Source organism: Mixophyes fleayi, chromosome 5, assembly GCF_038048845.1.
Source record: "Mixophyes fleayi isolate aMixFle1 chromosome 5, aMixFle1.hap1, whole genome shotgun sequence".
Lineage (NCBI taxonomy): Eukaryota > Metazoa > Chordata > Amphibia > Anura > Limnodynastidae > Mixophyes > Mixophyes fleayi.
The window spans coordinates 107,098,118-107,114,311 of NC_134406.1; the positions used below are offsets into that span (position 1 = coordinate 107,098,118).

General features: G+C 35.0%; 1 protein-coding gene across 1 annotated transcript in view; it reads right to left on the reverse strand.

The window, feature by feature from the left end:
- LOC142159468 (ATP-binding cassette sub-family A member 13-like) overlaps nucleotides 1–14,233 on the reverse strand; it is a 44,522-nt gene extending 30,289 nt beyond the window's left edge. Inside the window, exons 1-3 of the mRNA XM_075214368.1 lie at nucleotides 13,997–14,233; nucleotides 5,408–5,501; nucleotides 2,137–2,260 (exon numbers count right to left, since the gene is read on the reverse strand). Coding sequence (XP_075070469.1) covers nucleotides 2,137–2,260; nucleotides 5,408–5,501; nucleotides 13,997–14,065 — 287 coding nt within the window. The 5' untranslated portion in view covers nucleotides 14,066–14,233. The remainder of the gene's footprint in view (nucleotides 1–2,136; nucleotides 2,261–5,407; nucleotides 5,502–13,996) is intronic.
- Nucleotides 14,234–16,194: the final 1,961 nt, after the last annotated feature.

Sequence of the window (16,194 nt, forward strand, 5' to 3'; positions counted from 1 at the left end):
AATGCTATGTTTCCAACTTTGTGGTAACAGTTTTGGGAAGGCCCTTTTCTATTCTAACATGACTGTGCCCCATTGCACAAAGCAAGGACTACAAAACATGGTTTGGTGTGAAAAAACTTGACTGGCCCGCACAGAGCCCAGAGCTTAAACCCATCGGACACCTTTGGCATGAACTGGAACAGAAATTGCGAGCCAGGCCTTCTTGTCATACATCAGTGCCTGACCTCATAAATGCTCTACAGAATGAATGGGCACAAATTCCCACAGAAACAGTCCAACATCTTGAGGAAAGCCTTCCAAGAAGATTGGAATCTGTTATCACTGCAAAAGAGGGACAAACTCCGTATTAAAGTATATGTATTTGAATACAATGTCGTTACAGTCCCAGTTGGTGTAATGGTCAAGCATCCGAATACTTTTGTCTATATAGTGTATATCAGGTCTATCTAATTGGTGAATCACAAGCTGAGTGTGGCTGAATAGGCTGCTTTTTGTGGCCCTCAGAATAATAGGCACTACCATCACTGTGAAGACAATCAATCTTATTGACCACTTCAGGATTCCTCTCCCTTCACAATGATAAGTATTTTTTTATGTTAAAACTATTGTTGCTGCTGCAAACAGAAACCATAGAATTTTAATATAAAACATTGCAAATTCACTACATAAAATCATGGTTGACTCATTCGCTATAACTACCTGTGATTTAATTGGAGAAAAGCCCCACAATTTCATTGCATAAAATGTCAGTGCATACTCTTCACTGGCTCTTCATCCTAGCAAGATGTTCTAAAAATTGCGGTGTGGAGAGAACACTTAACATCGCAGCATAGCAATGACATAAGGCTGTTATATCGGACACATAGTTGCTACAGACATCAGACAGTGGTGGGCATGTGCTGGGCATAATCTGAGCCCAGTACTAAATGAGGAACCATAAGGTTGTTAGGTTAGGCTGTAACGGTGGATTTAGGGCTGTGGTTTGCGTGAAGTTGTTAATCTGTTGGTTTTTTTTATTTCAAAGATAGATAGCTCAAGTGCAAGTATGGTAAAATTCCATACTATGTTAGAGTCATATATTAGGACAATGAGTTGTAGAATGTTCATTTTTAAATATTAGCCAGTAAGCAGTAAACAAGTCACAGGGCTGCATTTTGTTGGCATAGAATTAGGCTTCCATATGGCACATATGAAACAAGAGGAAAGTAATTTCCTTTTATGTGCTGTACAGGGTTTTAAATATGCCCACCTGGCATAAGACTGTGTCTTATGCCAGGTGGACAGTATGCTAAAATCTCATACTATGTTAGAGTCATATATTAGGGCAATGAGTTGTAGAATGTTCATTTTTAAATATTTCCATTTCTATATACTACTTTAAAACTACTTTACGCATAAAAGGGATGCATTTTGATGGCATTAAGCTTCCATGTGGCACATATCATCATCATCATCATAAGGTATTTATATAGCGCTACTAATTCCGCAGCGCTGTACAGAGAACTCACTCACATCAGTCCCTGCCCCATTGGAGCTTACAGTCTAAATTCCGTAACACACACACACACACAGACACACACACACACAGAGACTAGGGTCAAAGTAATTTCTTTTATGGGCTGTACAGGGCTTTAAACCTGCCCACCTGGCATAAGACTGTGTGCATGGAATTCTGCTGGTTACATGGCTTTAATAGAGCACATGATACTATGCTGATTATGAGACTGACGGTGTTAGCATAAGAATGTATGTGGTGGATATGGAGGTGTTAATCTGGGTACAATACTGTAACGGTGGACATAAGGCTGTTATATCAGACACATAGTTGCTACAGACATCAGACAGTGGTGGGTATGTAATGTTGTTAATCTGTTGGGTTTTTTTATTTCAAAGATAGATAGATAGCTCAAAGTGCAAGTATGCTAAAATCTCATACTATGTTGGAGTCATATATTAGGTCAATGAGTTGTAGAATGTTCATTTTTAAATATTTCCATTTCCATATACTACTTTAAAACTACTTTAGGCATAACTTGGCTAGTAAGCAGTAAACAATAACAAAGTAAAGGTGAGCAAAACGGTAATAAAAACAATAAGGATATGTACTAAATAAAACAAAATATGTCTAGAGCTTACCATGAAGTATTGTTTGTCTCAAAAGGAAATGTCTTGTCCTTACAACTTGAACCAGCATTACAAAGCAGGCTTTGAATAAATGGATAAATCCCATGACTAGGTAAATTCCGTGGTTCTAAATAGCCTACAGAAGAAAAACAGTAAATTAGTAGAAGATGGTTTTGTTTCTCCTATGTGCCACATCATAATTGTGCTTTACGCAATACAAATTAAGACCTAAAAGTAGATTAAGACTGCAGGTTTAATGCCTGTAGTGGCATATTGTGTTCTAAATAGACCTAAATAGACCTACCAGGTTTATCTTTTTCTTTCAGCTCTGTGAGTATATTGAGGCATCTAGATACCTAGCAGACTAAGTACACTTAGCTAGTTTCTGGTTTTTCATTGTCCAACAGAGTGGTGAACAATTTCTGACAGGAGTTGGCTAGATATCCTACAAGAATCAGAGTACTGTAAAGTAATGATTTTTTGAGACTTGAAACTCTCCAATATGCAGTCAACACTGATAGACTGTTGTTTTGTTGAGGTTAAATTATGAACTGACAGTATAGTAGTAAGAAAAAATATAGAAGTGCGATTCACATGTGAAGCCTTCGTTTGCCAGGATGGGATGCCTTTAGGTACCTATATAAAGTATTTAAAGTACCTAGGAAATTAGAAGATTTAGCCTCTTGTCACAATGTTTACAAATGCACATATTGTAAATTAGATGCATAAGGGACTTATCAAGATGACATACTGACATACTTCCATCTTGACTCACTTCATTTTTTCATTTGTTTGATAAAGGACTGCTTTGGTTTTATAATTATTCAGCTGCTTAGGAGTAGTCAAAACATAGAGGAGAAGAGGTGGTTGTTAAAAGTAAGCACAACATTCTGAGAGGTTAGAAGGATCAGAGTATTTGTTCCACTCTACAATTTTCTTAACCCTGCTTAATTTAATGTTTAACTAATCTATTTAATTTTTTTTCCCTTCTGAGGTTCTGTGAACTTCTTTTCACTTAAATATTCAGTGAAGTATGAAATTTGATTAGCAATGCCAAACTATTGCATACAACTATATGTTGTGGCAGAGTGTTTATATGTTCTCATGTCTCTGGAATATCTTCCTGAGGAAAAGGTGTCTGTCAACCAGAATTATTACTCTTTGGAAAAGAATGATGGCACCCAGAACTGCCTCAACATTAGACCACAACTCACAGGTGAAAGGGGACCAAAGGGCAGCCTGGGATAAGCCAATATATGGTCATGGCTTCCTTCAGATACATGTTCATCTTTATGTTTTTATAGACATGTCTGGCTGAATGCTTACTTGTGAGATACAAGGCTTGGGAATTTTCATGGTGGACTCCCTTTATAAGACCTGATTTCCACAATGCCAGAGCATCAGGTTATTGTTATTTTCTCTTTGATATTATTCTGCCTTGACTTTGCTTAACTCACAGATGGTCCAATCCCAACATGTACCTCGACCTTGAACCAGTTCTGGCAAACTTGATTATTGGATTCCGGTTAGTCTAATCTCATTGTATTCACCAGCAGGTGACATGTGGTGCTACAGTGAGCACTACAATGAGTAGGCATTCAGGAACAAAATGATTGCAATCCTTATAGATGCCCCTATCAAAACACTCAGGTGCCCATTAGACAATCCAAGTGACATACTGGCAATCACAAGCTGCACTCTGAGGGGCATATTCAATTGACGGCGGGATTGCCGAAAATCCTGCGCTCAAAAAATATTACCGTTAATACGGTAAATTACCGTATTAACGGTTTTCCCACGCAGGATTACCGTAATAACGGTAATATTTTTCGACCGCGGGATTTTCGGCGATCCCGCCGTCAATTGAATACCCCCCTTAGAATACAGTATGTGCTTAGAATACTCACTATAGTAAAACGTATATACTTCAAGCCTTTCTTCCACGCTAGACACAGCAGTACTATGTATATATGTTTTACTGTAGTGAGCATTGTAAGTATGCACTGTATTCTTAGAGTGCAAAAAATATTAAATTGCTTTTTCACCATACTGTGCACTAGGCCCATACTGAATAGAAGCTAATGTTGTTACTTCAATCACAGATGAACAAGTACAAGTTCAAAACTAATATTACATTACAGTGACAGGAAGTGATTGGTGGGGAACGTTAGTCCTATGCTTCTAATCCCAACAACGAGTATATAGACAAATAAAATGTGATGACTAGAAGAGCGACATGGTTTAAATGAAGATGTACATTAAAACAGACAGATGACGTTTCCAAAGATACTCACATGCAGACTGGTAGATTTGTGAACATACTGCATGCTGGCAGTTGATTTTGATGTCAGAAAACAGAGAGGCATTTAGATTTCTGAATTAGAAGCGGTCCTGCCATTGTCTCTTTAAATTCAGAAATCTGAATAGATTTAGAGAATGATAGCACAATATGCATTCATTCATTCATTCCTGTCACACTCATTAACTGCCTTGTTATAGCTATCTACATGTTATAACAAATTTCGTTAGTTTCTGTGACTCTGAAACAAAATATTCAGTCTCAGAACGAATAAACCAATTATTCCATCTACAGCACTCTCTACCTTTAGTCATCGGGACATGTTCATTGATGGCATTGACTGAAAAGAGCATGACTCTGTAAACTCTATGGAGATCGTAAACATGAGTGCATACACACTGCAGGATCGGAAGGTGATTGTAGCGAGATTATCAAACATGCTGACCAACCAAATGAAACGACAATCGGTACTTTGGGATGATTGTCGTTCATTGTGTAAGAATACACACTAACACGATATCTGACCAAACAGTCGTATTCGACTGAGTTGCCCAAAGATTGGCTGAAAACCTTAAGTGTGTACCTAGCCTAAGAGCTAGTAAATGGATTGCAGATTATGTACATATGTATCCAATACTGTAAGTCATTAATGCCTACATTGGCCATGTGAACTATAAATGGCACTGACACTGATGCTACCCATTATGTTTAAAAAAATAGACTGCAATAATTATTTTTGTGGAATGTACCATTAACACCTCAGTAATTAACATAAATCTTGATGATCAAAAAGGGTTTATAAGTAGCATTGTTGAATAATACATGGATTCTGAAAAACCTTGTACAAGGTTAAACTGACCACTACTTATAATGATAAACAGTTATCTATACACCACGCTTAAAATTAACACCACAAACTTAAAATACAGAAATTTAGAAAACTATAAACACATATGTATAAAATGAAGATAACAAGTAACTTACAATTGTCTATGTGCATTGGAGGTTCTTGCAAACGAATTGCCGCCAGAATAAAAAATAAAGCACATGGCCAAATCATTTCAGAGAAACAAAGAGTCTATAAAACAGGAAGGAAAAAAATATTAATTGATATTATAGTTGATAAGTGTCTCATTGAACAAGTATTGGTCTCCACTTTCTCTCCCACAAAAAGAGTGACTGATGGAATCACTTCTTACTGATAAAAAAAAAAATCGTTTTTTTTCCTTAGTGCATTTTATAAACAAATCAAGATTTAATCATCCAGTAAATAAACCATATGCATGTTCAAAGCATATACAAAGCTAACATATACATTTAGGGGATTATAATTTTGTTTTTTGTGTAAGATGCATACTTCCGTAGTGCGCATGTGCACCGAAAAAGCATAGGCATACACATAGAGTCGTGGAACAAGGTTGGACAGAGACAGGCAAGAATAGGCTGAGTGCAGTAGGGAACTGTGAGGACCACATGTCTGAAATCATCTAGGCAGATTATTGTAACCAAGATGCAGTTTATTTCGTAGATGGAAATACAGACATGTGGATATACAATCACCTGACAGATGCAATTCCTTGTAGGATCAGCATATACATGTGATGGAAGCACAGTTCCTAGTCACCAATCCATTACTGCTCCAAACAGACAAAAACACAGGTCTATCCCCTTCAATATTCCCACAGAACTGGGGCTAGTTCTGTACAGATTAGGGATGATAGCCATCTTGTGATAGGTGGGAAATTGATAATGCTTAACCGCGAGTGTCATACCCCATGGTGGTTGGGGACTGTTGGCTCCCTGTGGAGAAGGTACCTAGGACTCGAATCCAGGGTACTGAATAACAATGTCCTTGTTGGATAATCATAAAAAGATTGATAGTATCTGCATATGCTACTTGTTTAACACAGACCTATTGTTCTCTTTTATTCCTGATTAAACACTCCATCTGGCAACATTCAAGAATAACTTGCCTAGCTTATAACCTTAGAAATACATCACAACATTGGCATACTGTATATTCACAATATATAGCAACCTTCGTGATGCAACTGTAAAATACATATACAGTATTAAACCTCACTGAACCACTGGATAACATAGGCACTAGTAGCGCTCAAAAGTCCTGGGCTTAGAGGCACTATTTAAATCAAATTCCAATGGTAGTGGAGGTGTGGGACCAGGGCTATAAACATCCATTAACCTGAACCTTGGTTTCCTCACAAGAGTGTTCACAATTAGAAATGGAAGCATTCTCAGATAGGCCCATTACGAGGAGTGTCTCTTGCGCGTGTTGGAGGCATGATAGATCAATGCACAATGATCACGATGACTATAAGCAGAACTACTGAGCTGCTTCTTATTGGCTGATTTTGTTTTGACCTTTCCAGCTGATAATACTTAAATCATTAGTTGTGACCATATAACATGAAGTCACAGCCATCTATTTGCATCACTTAATTGATGCTGCCAATTGAAATACTGCAGGAAAAATTATTGCCATTTGACTATTCAAGGGAGAATTAACAGATATTTGTATTCAATTTATTTTATATTTTTATTGTGTATTTGTGTTTGTATTTCATTTCATTTTATATTGGAAATGTAGTTTAGGCATAATAATTGGTAATAAATGTCAAGTCGCACATTACAATATTGTGGAGAAATATATATTGCAACTTTATCATTTACTACTATCACTGTCAAGCCACATCTCTACGCTATTGTGGGGTGTAGGTATACACAATTATTACACCTGAAGAACGCCTGGTGTGAGATGTGGTAGTCTCAACATATGCACTAAAATAATAATTTCTTTGCATCCAGCTTTTCCTACATATGTTTGGAGCGCAAATGCATTAACTTCAAAATGACTAAATGTACATGGAAACTTTTCTAAGTGAGAGACTGCATATAGGCACACCGGACCTGATTCATTAAGGGGAGTAAATGCAGACATGTGCCGTATTGCACAACACATGCCCAGAAACAAAACAAATGTCAGAAAATGCAGCAACATCCAATTCATCTTCAAACACAAAGGACACTTACTACAGCCTACAATTTAAGGGGCGGAACAGGAAGGGGAGTGAGCTTATGCACGTAGTCAATCTACAGTAAGGGTGTGCCAAGCTCAGGCACATGCAGCAGTGTCCAATTCAAGCTTTGTGCATCACAAAGATACATAATTTTAACTCGCAAAACTTTCACCAGCTACAGGTGTAAGTGCCGATTACTAGTGATGAAGGCTTTGTATGCAAGCTAGAACATGTATTTGCAATCAGGAGCAACTGTAAGAATGTATTTCAAGTACACTAGACATTAATAACATCCTAATAAATGTATTTTATGGGGAGGGGGAATTAAAATAAATCTTTTTTTTTTTTTTTTAATGTTTGGTCATTAATGACTATAATATTAACAGGTGACATTTATTGAATAGTGTTATTTTTTTCTGTGCACTTTGTGACTTGATGTTCCACATTTGTATTGGATGTATACTGTAGTGTCTTTTCTATTAGAGCAGAATGGACGTAGACCCATATTCATCAACAAACGGCTCTTCAGATCCGCTACTTGTTTAATATGGGTATATGCCCTTAATTAATTTTTATTTAAAGCGGCAATATTGGGACAACTCTCTTAACAGTTAACCTGCGTGGTCCCAAGATTGCGGCTTTAAATAAAAATTCATTAAGGGCTTACTGACGTCAGGCACTACTGCCGGACACCTGTGCATTCGGAAGAAGCTCCTGTCAGTGTTCTGGTACGATCGGATATCTGGTCAGTTGCTGATCAGGTAAGTCTGTGTATATTCTTGTCGTTGTCTTCGGAAATCGTTTCTCTTTTGTAGGTGTCCTCAGTGTCGGATTTACCAGCATCGGTAAAGAGACTACCACCGGCTGTGGAAGTCATAATAATAATAATAATGTGCAGCTGATCAATAGGGAAGTCTGTTAAAGGGGGACTCTGTAAAGATCAACAACTTCAACCTTTGTTCAAAGAAAAAGAAAATCATAGACAGTGGAAAAGTGTCTGTTTCCTGTATACTAATAAGTTGCCAGTGCTGCTTAAACAAGGAAACAATGGCCATGGGATTCCTCCACACAAATGGCTCCAGCGCGAGGCCATACCAGGCTGGACTGGTCACACTTTAACAGGGAGACCTGGGGGTATATTTATTAAAACTATGGAGATGTTGCCTATAGCACCAATCAGATTCTAGTTAGCATTTATTTAGTACATTCTAAAAAATGACAGCTAGAATCTTATGGGTTGCTATAGGCAACGTCTTCACTTTTTCAAACCCGTAGATTATATACCCCCACTGTCTTAATGTGAAACAAACCCCATCATGGTTAGAATGGACCAGGATTCCCTAGGCAGATTGTGTCTGCAAACCAGCCCCTTGGCTGGAAGCTGCCTGTGTAATAGTATATAGTAAAGATAAAAAATAAAAAAGCCCTAGCAGCAATTGACTCCTTGGGCATGCTGGTGCTTTTAGTACTACAAGCACCAGCATGCTTATGGCTGCAATTGGCTACCAGATTATGCTGGAGCTTGTGGAACTACAAGTAATTGCATGCATTGGCAGTCAGGGACAGTTGAAACAAGTACTACCACAACAGTACAGATACTGATTGTTTAGGTCTTTTAAGTAAAATTAAAAATCCTACTCTTACATTTTTATTGGTCTCCTAAATCTATACGGAATCTTCTTTTGTTGGTACTGAAGTCATCTAAATACAATAAAAACCATAGGAAACTAGACTTGTTTTTAACAGAGCAAAGTGAATCTTCCCACTGGCCTTGGCTGATAGATCTTGCTGGGACTTGTAGCTCTACAACAGTACTTTTTTTTAATCTATATTTATTTTTTTATCTTTTTTTTACTACCCTGGCAGTCACTGATCATGAGATATCAGAAATGCCCATGGTGTTATTCAGTCTAAGGCTGCTTTTCTTGTAGGCCTGATTGACCTGGGGCATTTCATTCCATGCTGTCCAAGCTCAGGCTGGTTTTACATTATGGGAGATGGACCACACACTGTACATTTCTATATTACAGTGTGACCAGCCCAGGCTGTTGCTAATTGTTCCCCTGCTTCATTGTTCCCCAGGTTACAGCACTGGTGCTGGTTAGTTATTTTATTGGCGAAAGAGCATGTAAATAATGTATTTATTTGTATTTATTTATTTACACCTAACAATAATTATCATCAAGTTGATGATTACTGTCATATCTTTACTTCGGTCACATCAAGATTTGCTTAGAGCATATCTTGATGTGGCTGCATATTTACACTATATTTTGAGTCTCATGTATGTTAAGATATGTGCAACTCAAATTGCACATGTAAGGCCACAAAATAACTGCCCATTACTACTCTAAATTAAGAAATATTTTACAAACATTTACAATTAGATTTTGAACACGCCAGCATGCCGGCTTTTGTAAATGCCCTAATAGAAATCATTCTACTCCTACTTTTGCTGATCTGAAGTATTTGCTGTAAATATGCATGGTGGAAAGAGTAAAAATTACACTTTTATTAATTATGATTTTAGCACCACCAACTTCATTAAATTAACTACTTACAACTTTTGCTCACAACAACTGTTTGATGGGCTGACAGAGCACATTAACCCCCTATTGCCTGGCTATACATACCTTCATATTGTGTTAAAACTGTTGCACAATCTAACAGTACAGAAACGTAGAGGCAGGGAAATGCACACTATCAAGCTATCAAGTTGATACTTTATGAAAACAAGAAAAGGTGTATATTTTTACATTTTGTTTAATCGGACATCTTTATGCTGAAATGAGACATCAAACAGCAGCTTGTGGTTTTGAAAGTTTAAATACATTTGTACAGACTCACAAAGATATACAAGCCTAGTGTCACTACTCTAATCATGAGAGTTGGTACATTGATATCTACATCTCTAGCTCTACATCTTTAGATCTGGGGTGTGCATTCCATTGTACTTAATCTCAGGTGTGCTTTACTGCGCCTCCTGGTTCTGGTAACTTGTAATTATTTTGCAAGTCAACATTGCAAGGATCACAAATTAGAGCTACTGGTTTCAACTGTGTACCATATTGTCTACTGGACTATATTGCACTGTGATACTCTCACACATCCCAGCTCAAAGTCATATATTTTTTAAATGGCGAGTTTGAAAAAGAGAAGATATTGCCTATAGCAACCAATCAGATTCTAGCTGTTAGTTTGTAAAATGTACTAAATAAATGCTAACTAGAATCTGATTGGTTGCTATAGGCAACATCTCCACTTTTTCAAACTCTCAGTTTAGTAAATATACCCTCAAGCATCATTTCAGGTCAGGCAGCCAATTTTACACACTGTAGTTATATACTTGGTCATGTAGTAATGTTTTGGGTACTGTTTGTAGGTGTTGGGCACTGCTCAGCAAACTATTCTTACATTAGTGGTTGCACATACTGGCCATTGCTGGATATGATGGTTAATATTTTTTATTTTTTTAAAAAAACATTTTAATTTATTTAAAGTAAAAAAACTATCATCTTATGTTGAAACAAACAGTCATTATTTTTTAATTGTTTGGTAGTGTCCGCTAATGATTTCCACATACCAGGTATGCAAGGGAATTTGGCCTATGTTTTTTTTGGTCTTAGGATAAATAAGTTCTCTCAGTAACTATTCTTACAAAATAAATGACTGTATATAGTTTGAATACAAAATGCAATTTAAAAGAACATATTAACTGTAACTTCTTCCTATGTAGCTTTCACAGATAATATTTTAGGACAGTCTATATTATACTAGTCCTTTGCTTTTACAGTTACTGTCAGAGGTAGGCATTAAAGTGGAACTAAATCTTATTTTATATGCTGCTGTAAAATGTGCTTTCTCACTTTCCTTAAGGTGTTATGTCAGGTTTGTTTAGCCAGATATTATTTACTGTTTTTAGCTTTCATCTCACTAACTTCAACTATCCTTCAAAGAAATTATGTCACACCTCCCTAGCACCTGAGTTGAGATAATAAATAAAAGGGCCTGTTAGCAACAAAGTAACTGACGCAGACCTTTTTTGTTTTCATAGGCTGCTATCTTAAATAAATAAATAGACAATTGCCATCATCATTTGGAATTGACTGGAATCAGTACATGATTTCAAACACAAAAATGATAATAAAAGTAAAAATTGATGATAAATAAAAGAAATTACATATTTATATGGTAAGTGAAGTTATACTGTAAAAAAGTCCTTATTTTTTTATAAGGTCAAATGGAAAAATAATAAATGTAATACGACATATACCATATTTAAGTAAAAATAATAATTCAATTTTAAAATTAAATACTATAGATTTCTTGATCTATACATATGAAATGATCTTTCCCCAAACGGAAATCATTTTGAAAAACATACTTCTTTACAAATAATTAATCCATTAAGATTCTGTACTGTTATTAACTGCACTTGTTGAACAATAATATGAGCTAAACAGACAACAATGTAAAGATTGTCATCTCATATATGCAATTAAGGTTTCTAAGTTTGTACTTTGCAGTGACTATCATTAAATGAACAAGACATTATATAAATCAAAATAAATGGACAATGTAGCAGAAAAAGAGTATGTGTTAAATCTTAAATCTATTTTGTCGGAACAAACATGTTATAGTAAAAACATGAATTAAACTTAATTCAAAATGTTGAAAGCACAGTTAGCTTGTATATAAAGAATGCTTGGCACAGCAAACTGTGTACTTTTGTTTAATAATTTACAGCAGATTAGGGCATGGCAATTTGTCCGGGAATACAACTATAAACAGAACCTTGTATGACCATATTAGACAAAATAATGCTACTAGGAAAGCCCATAATGGATAATATTCTGTACTATATACATTGTTTCAATTGAATTTAAACATATCTGCGACATTAACATTTACTAATAGATATATAATTTTTCCTGGTTGTAAAACTGTATTATACAAGCTATACCTAGTTATATACTATAATCTACATATTATATATACATTAAAACTTAATAACAGTTGTGTCAAATAAAGCAACAGTAAAAGTATAAGGTAAACCATGTATTAAATAACAAAACAAAGTTTCAGAAACTTTAAACATATTTTAATAACATACTCTTTATTTTAGACTAATTACTTTTTCTTCTTAATTACTTAATTTGTTTAATATTTAATTAATTCCCATGCACCTGTTTTTATAAAGTATTCTCAAAATATTTTTTTTATTTTACTGCTATTTTATGTCTCCTCTATATTATACAGTTTAGGACAATTTAAAGACCTACTATGAGAATAGAAGCATTCAGCTGGCATTATTGCATGAGATCTGTCATTAAATCTGTAAACCATGTACTCTAAGGCTCCAGCTAAACATTAAGCTGTGATTCAGACATGGTACAACAAGGTGCAACTGTAAGAACCAGTATAACCAGAACGGAAGAACAATGTGCCAACTAGCCATGCAAAATAGGGCCCTGTAGTCACATGTGACTGATCACAGTGTACAATTGGCACTGTAGCCAAGCCCTATAAAATGTTACACACTTGTAAGTAACTATTAGGTCTTGTGTCTCCCAATATCATCTTTCCTGAACCACTGTAACAAACTGTGAGTTTGTTACAATAGATCACTTAACTCACATGAGTCTAGTAATTAGGTAAACATGTGGGAGTTTGATGTAAATTTATTTCTGCCTACAGTCAAAACCTGCTTTGTTTATTACATGCACATGTAGCAACACAGCCACAATTTCAAAGTACGTGTTTGCATAAACATGTTTACATTATAATGGATTTGCCAAATACTCCTTAGAACATGTTATAAATAAAAGTAATAGAAATTCATTATTAGTATTAGTATTACAAAAAAAGACATAGTAAAATAATATTAATGTTTTTAATAATTACCTCTTGGTAATATATTTTTTGTAGCATATATATTTCACTATAGCTACACACATTTTAAATGGTTTTCAGACACAGCAACACAATAAAGACATCATAGATCATAACAAATACAGTAAGTATAACATACATAATATGTTTTTTATTCATTCAAAAAACAACATTGAATTAAATATAACTTCACACACACTATTGCTTCTCTTTATATAGCAAATGGTTTACTACATGATAGATCATTTTCGAATGGAAAACCTCAGCTACAAAAAGTTACACAAATATCCCAACTGATAATGTAAATTGATTAAGCAGATCTTGTTTCAACTTATCTATCAAGATTATTCATTATAAAATTTTAAAATGAATACATTTTCAGTAGGTCATGTTTGTGATGGTTAAGTCTGTGTTTCAGCATTTGTCCTACTTACAAGATGCTCAGGGCGAAAACTGAATCAAGTGCATCCAAGCAGAGTTTAATTTTATATCACATGAAGCATAAAAGACAGTAAAGCAAGCAAAGAAAACAGGAAGGCTGTATAAGAGGTTTTCAATGCAGCAATGACTATTATATCCCCTTAATAATACATTTGTAAAACATAAGTGAAATATTTTCAGAAAAAAACTAGTAATAACTCACCGGTTGCCTTATACGGCAAAGCCAATTCTTCCAAAACAAAATTCCAAATTGGTGAATAAATAATCCCATGTCTGTATGACCTGAATTTGTCCCAATTCAGTTTAAAATGCGTCCCCTATGATCACAATTTCATATTTAGCATAATAGCAGTGCACAAAAAAATCCTCAAATTGTACTTTAGTTAGACAAATTCATTTTGTTTCTTTCGACTGTCCTTGAATAATACTGTATATGTGTAGCCTGGCATCTCAGTGCTATTAAGGAAAATGGGTTGGGTTAGTGGAATATCTCGAGGGGCATGTTAGTTCAAGTGACTAATCAAGAATGTGAATTTTTCCTTGTTCACATTTTGTCTGTATCAAAGTGGCATTTCCACGCCAGTTATTACTCATGACCATAATCTGCACACACATTCAAATCTGTTGTGGACTTTTGATGTGTATATATATATATATATATATATATATATATATATATATATATATATATATATTCTGTGCCTTGAAATAAATCCTATTTTGGTGATCACTATCGATTTGCATTATTTTTGCAGATCGCTACTAAACATATTTATTTGGAGACCATGGTACCAGCACAGTTTGGCCACACTCCACTTCCAGATGATGCCATCATGGCCCATGCGCTTGCCCAAAAAACTAGGTGCAATTGTCACAAAAGAGAATTACATTTTTGTGGCTTGAAAATGACCTTTAGTGATTTTCAACAATGCTCCTTGGTTGGCTGTCTGCAATTAAAATGGAGATGGCACAGAATTTTATGAATCACCCAAAATATGACAATTTATGTACTACCAAAATGACTGTGACTATGTGTCTCTATTTTTCCATCAACTTCCTGGTGTCTGAATGAAACTATGAATTATTTATTTTTTTATGTTTTTGGGTACTATTGATGATATTGACATAACCTTAAAAAGAGATTCAAAGTGGTTTAGACTTTTAGGATCTGTGCTATAAATTTGTATTGGGAACTCATCTGTCGCTACAGCTCTCAATCACTCTAGCCATATACCTCATAGGTAGAGCAGAAGAATTTAGAGACAATCGAAGAAATAACAACGTAGTCAGCTTTTAACCCATGGTTTAAATAGAGTTCCTGTAAGTCATACTAAGCTCATACTATGAATTAAATCACAAACACAGTGTTATATGACTTGTAAGTAGCTTGCATATGACACTCTACATCAAACATATTAGGTAGAATTGAATAATGTGTCTTTTCTGGGTGAATTTTTTATTACATTATTATTATTACTATTATTATTATTTTTTTAATTTTTATTTATAGGGCACTACATGAGGTCCACAGCACCGTACAGAGGGCAAGCAGCAAAATAGTACATGGTATAAGAGTACAATACATAAACAAATAACACTACAACTCACAACACAGCTCCTGCATGCCTGGGGGGGGGAAAAAAGATATAGGTAATGAGAATAAAAGGGAAGAGGGCCCTGCTCAAAAGAGCTTACAATCTAAATTTAAATTGCATTAACATTTTAGCTATTTCCCTTCTAAAACATTCAGCTTTGAGGAAACATTGAAGGAAACTCAACAGGAAACTTAATATTACAAAAAAAAAAAAATTTTTCTTTCACTTGTGGGTTTAGTGAAGCGCTATGCAACTCTTTTACTGTATACTTTCTGTAAGTTTTGTGTCCCAGGAATTCCATCATTCCATGTTCAGCCAGACATGTAACACCTGAAAACTGTTTTCACAATATTATGCGTAATGTCACATATGCTTTGTAACTGCATGTACAATGTTGTGTTTTGCCATGTGCGAATTAAATAAAAATATATTATACAAAAAAAACCTGTTTTCACTTGCTGTGCATATTTCAAGGAAAAGAACATTTTCATTTGTCTTCATACCTTAGATTAGGGCATATTGGGAGAACAAAAATGAATATTTGAAAGTTTTGTATCAAAATCTGCATTTTATACCTGATTAGTTTATGCACTTTAATTCCTGCTTAAAAATAAATGTTCAACATATTTATCTAGGGTAAAGGCTCACTGTAAACAACTAAGAAAACACAATTTACAAGTGATATGAATTATGAATATAATAATGAACAGTTTTTGTAGCATTACATTAATTAATCAAACATTAGTATCAAAACAAGAAAATTATTGTCAGAATAAATTGTGTCTGTCGGTCATTTAAGAGCAGA